Source organism: Meriones unguiculatus, chromosome 8 (assembly GCF_030254825.1).
Source record: "Meriones unguiculatus strain TT.TT164.6M chromosome 8, Bangor_MerUng_6.1, whole genome shotgun sequence".
Classification (NCBI taxonomy): domain Eukaryota; kingdom Metazoa; phylum Chordata; class Mammalia; order Rodentia; family Muridae; genus Meriones; species Meriones unguiculatus.
The window spans coordinates 715,500-719,718 of record NC_083356.1 but is presented as its reverse complement, the minus strand read 5'-3'; the positions used below and the strand labels follow the sequence as shown (position 1 = coordinate 719,718).

General features: G+C 58.8%; 1 protein-coding gene across 1 annotated transcript; it reads left to right on the top strand.

Moving 5' to 3' along the window:
• The first annotated feature begins 2,317 nt into the window (after positions 1-2,317).
• Positions 2,318-4,004, top strand: Hoxc12 (homeobox C12). Its single transcript, XM_021643492.2, has 2 exons — positions 2,318-2,942; positions 3,675-4,004. Exons 1-2 carry the CDS (start codon positions 2,345-2,347, stop codon positions 3,911-3,913), a joined length of 837 nt encoding a protein of 278 aa, XP_021499167.1. The 5' UTR covers positions 2,318-2,344; the 3' UTR covers positions 3,914-4,004.
• Positions 4,005-4,219: the final 215 nt, after the last annotated feature.

The following is a 4,219-nucleotide window of genomic DNA, read 5'->3' as shown; positions in this document are numbered from 1 at the left end:
CCCTGCCACGGCTGCTGAGGGCTCCGTCCGGGGAGGGAGCCAGAGAAGCCCGGCCTGAGATTTTTAAGCCGTGGAGAGGTGGGGGAAGCGAAGGCCTGCCTTGGGGTCTTCTCGTGGATTAGCACTGTCTGAAGGGAAACTGCAATGGGGAGAAGACTCCACTCAACAAAGCCGGCCAAGGCAGCTCACATCCCTCACAGCAACAATAGCGGCGGACTGCCGAGGCCTGGAGAGCTGGGCTAGACCCACCGCCAAGCCTGGTGCTCTGACTGAAATCCATAATAGTGGGGTCACAGCCCCTTTTTCTTTATGATCAAAATGACCCCCAGATAATTTTTTAAACTAGATGTTCTGTGCAATCAATGAGTCTTGAAAACGGAGAAATAAATGAAATTCGGAGATGTAGTGACGCGCTATCTGCAGCTAAGGGTTACTCTGCAGCCTTACAGCCCTGTAATCAATTATGCACACGCACACACCACACAAGCACACACCACAGACGCACACACCACAGACGCGCGCGCACACACACACACACACACACACACACACACACAAAGGCCACCGCAGGCGGGGTCTCTCTCTGGTTCTGAGTGAAGACTGCAGAGGCTGGCATCCCAGCGGCTGTACCTCGGCGGTTCCAGCGTGGGTCAGGCGCTGGGCGAGCTCCTGGGGGCGGGTGGGACTAAGCACGCTGCCAAGAAGCCTGGGGGGGGGGGGGACGCGGCCAACTGGGGCCGGGGCGGGCGCCAGGCTGCGGCGGCTCGCTGCGCGGGGCAGGGCGGCGCCCGCGGGGACACATTTCTGTCAGAGCAAACAGCTATGGTTTGGGATATGAAATCGCTCCGGGAGCGGTGGAATTTGAAGAATCTGTGTATCTTTCGCCGGCCTGTAGAGGAGAGAGGGACGGGAGGGAGAAAAGAGGGAGATGAGAACCTTTAGCGATTGTTTTGTAGCTTGGGCTAGTTCCCATTATTTAACTTCCACCTCCATTCCTTCATATTCTCTCTCTCTCTCTCTCTCTCTGTCTCCAGTTCTCTGAAAATAAAAAAATGGCATGATCTTTTTAACATGTATACATTGTCTAACTATTAATTCATCCTTGCACAATTAAAACTCAAAATAAGCAAGACATGGGAGTGTTTCCTCTGCTACAACCCTAATCAAATGCATCCGAGCTGGTTTTCTCTGGACGAAGGGCTTGGCGCCTCAGCTGAGATCCTGAGGGTCCTGCGGATGTTCATTATCCGGCTCTGGGTTCCCAGCCTGCTCTGGAAGGAGCGCCAGAAATAAAATTTTGAATCCTCAGCAGGATAGTTCTCCGGGGCTTTCCCTCCCGCCTGTCCTGTCTCAGCAGACAATCTATCCCTGGCCTCTGTGATGGCTCCGCAGCCAGCCTGCAGGTTGCGGGCTGACACCCTTTGCTGGAGGAATATGCAGTGTTTCAGGCCAGCCAGTTTCTGCCGGTGGCTGACAAGCTCTGTCACAAAGACCAGTCCCCTAGAAGTCACCGAGGAAGAGCAGTTCAAGCCAGCCCCAGATTCTCAAGAGCAGCGAAGAGGTCCGCCCTGAGCTCAGCACTCTTCGCCTTCGGTCCTTCCTCTAGCGCTGAGTGGAGCTGTTAGGGGACCGGCAGAGACAGCGTTATCAGCCCCCCAAGCCTTCCTGGAGTGAAAGAACCCCAAACACCTTCTCCCGTCCTAAGCAGAAGACGCTGAGAGCGCCAGCAGCGCTGGCGAGGCTGAGAGATAGCTGCTGGAAACCTGTTCTCACCCCCAGCGCCTCTACTGTAAATAAACCCCGAGCCAAAGGGCTCATCCGTCTCCTTAAACAGCCAGTAAACTTTATATGACACAATATCTAATAGTAATTTATTGGGGAGATATTGTAAATTCCAACGGTTTTAGTTAATAAAGGAGCTAATTAAAGAGGGACGGACTGCACTTGGCCAGCTGTTGGTGATAATACGTGGGGGGGAGTGCGGGGTGCAGAGGTGTGTGTGCGCGGGTATTTTGGGTGACACTTTTTTTTGTTGTTGTTTCGCCCCGCGTCGGGCGATCGCTTCCCCGTCTGCGTTAAGGTTTTATATGATTTTTTTTAAAAACCAGAACCCAACGAATAAATCTGTTCCTTCCTTTCGCTTCCCCTGCCCCCTCCCAGGATTGGGGAAGGGGGAAGTTTGAGTTGCTGCGGGGAATGTGCGTGGGGGGGCGGCTGTCCCCACCCCTCCCCCTGGTGGTAGCGCCCACGTGAGCGAGTCGGCCAATGGGTGGCTGGCGCAGGTTTAACTATGTTTAATGTCAGATAGCAATAAAGTAGAAGCTGCCGGCCGGGCCCCGCGGAAATGGGCGAGCATAACCTCCTGAATCCCGGGTTTGTGGGGCCGCTGGTGAACATCCACACGGGAGACACCTTCTACTTCCCCAACTTCCGCGCGTCGGGCGCGCAGCTCCCGGGGCTGCCTTCGCTGTCCTACCCGCGCCGCGACAACGTGTGCTCGCTGCCCTGGCCGTCGGCCGAGCCCTGCAATGGCTACCCGCAGCCCTACCTCGGCAGCCCGGTGTCCCTCAACCCGCCCTTCGGCCGCACGTGCGAGCTGGCCCGCGTGGAGGAGAGCAAGGGCTACTACCGCGAGCCCTGCGCGGAGGGCGGCGGGGCCCTGAAGCGCGAGGAGCGCGGGCGCGAGCCCGGAGCGGGGCCCGGGGCCGCGCTGCTGCAGCTCGAGCCGTCGGGGCCGCCCGCGCTGGGCTTCAAGTACGACTACGCGGCGGGCGGCGGCGGCGACGGCGGCACCGGGCCCCCGCACGACCCGCCCTCGTGCCAGTCGCTGGAATCCGACTCCAGCTCGTCCCTGCTCAACGAGGGCAGCAAGGGCGCGGGCGCGGGCGACCCTGGCGCTCTGGTGTCGCCGCTCAACCCCGGCGGCGGGCTCTCGGCCAGCGGTAAGGACCCCGGCTCCCGCGTGAGGCTCACTGACTGGACGTCTTGCTGGTGTGGGCAGGGGAGGCCGGAGCTGGGGCTGCTGGGGTGACAGAATGTGCGGTGAGCTAGCGCCTCTTTTTAAAGAAGGGGGGGCTCTATAAACATGTAAATATACCCATAAAAGAACTGGAGAGATCTCCTTCTGCGCTCCCGGTGGCTGTAGGGGGCAGGGACTCCGGAGAGCGGGGATCCCGGCCGGGACTTCCCCAAGTCGGGGGAGGGGGGTGGAGAAGGAGGTTTCATTCCTACTTTCCTGGGCGCCCTTACTTCTGCTTAGACACAGGCCTCCGTTACGCACCTTTCTTATTTTAAGAAATACAACAGGATTTCCTTTCCACCGCCCGCCCATGTCTTCTCTAAGTGATGAGATCCGCTGGTCCCAGAAGTTGCGAGGGGATCAGGCCAGGGAATTTTCATGATGACGGTGGTGGTGGCGGTGGAATGGAGAAGAGTTTGGAAGGAGTAAGGAGGTGGAGTACTGACGCCACTGTGGGAGGTAGGATGAGGCACAGAGCTAAAGGGAAATTGGCGAGGTGGCGAGGTGGCAAAGGCTTTCAGGACACCTAGGAATGAGGAGAGAAGGGAATGGTCCGGTCTAGGTGCGGGGCCGGGGGAAGGTCTGGAAAAGGCCGAGGCCACTGAGCTAGCCATCCCTGACCCTCTGGCCAACGCTGCGCTTCGTCTCCACCCAGGCGCGCCCTGGTACCCGATCCACAGCCGCTCCCGAAAGAAGCGCAAGCCCTACTCGAAGCTGCAGCTGGCCGAGCTGGAAGGCGAGTTTCTGGTCAACGAGTTCATCACGCGCCAGCGTCGGAGGGAACTCTCGGACCGCTTGAATCTTAGTGACCAGCAGGTCAAGATCTGGTTCCAGAACCGGAGAATGAAAAAGAAAAGACTTCTGCTGAGGGAGCAAGCTCTCTCCTTCTTCTAGGGGCCAGGACATGCGTGCCAGCCCCAGACTGAGCTTGCCTTGATGGAGCAAGAGGGGCACAGCCCGGGACAGAGTCCCGCTTGCAGCGCCAGGCCTTCTGGCAGGCCCTCCCTGGACGTCTCTTGTCTGTTTTGTTCGTGGTTCCCTCCCACACACCCCCTCAGCAGGTCCTGCGGGTCCCGGAGAGAAGGGAATAAACCTAGCCGGAGGAGGCGGGAGCCCGGGAGAGACAAGGGCAGGCTAGGGCACTGTGCAGGGATGGTTCAGTCGAGGCAGGACTGGAGCTGCTGCGCCTCCCACCGAGGT

Coding starts and splice junctions, on each gene's coding strand:
- Hoxc12 (XM_021643492.2), top strand. CDS start 2,345: ATGGGCGAGCATAACCTCCTGAATCCCGGGTTTGTGGGGCCGCTGGTG. Junction 2,943..3,674: donor CGGCGGGCTCTCGGCCAGCG/GTAAGGACCCCG, acceptor GTCTCCACCCAG/GCGCGCCCTGGTACCCGATC.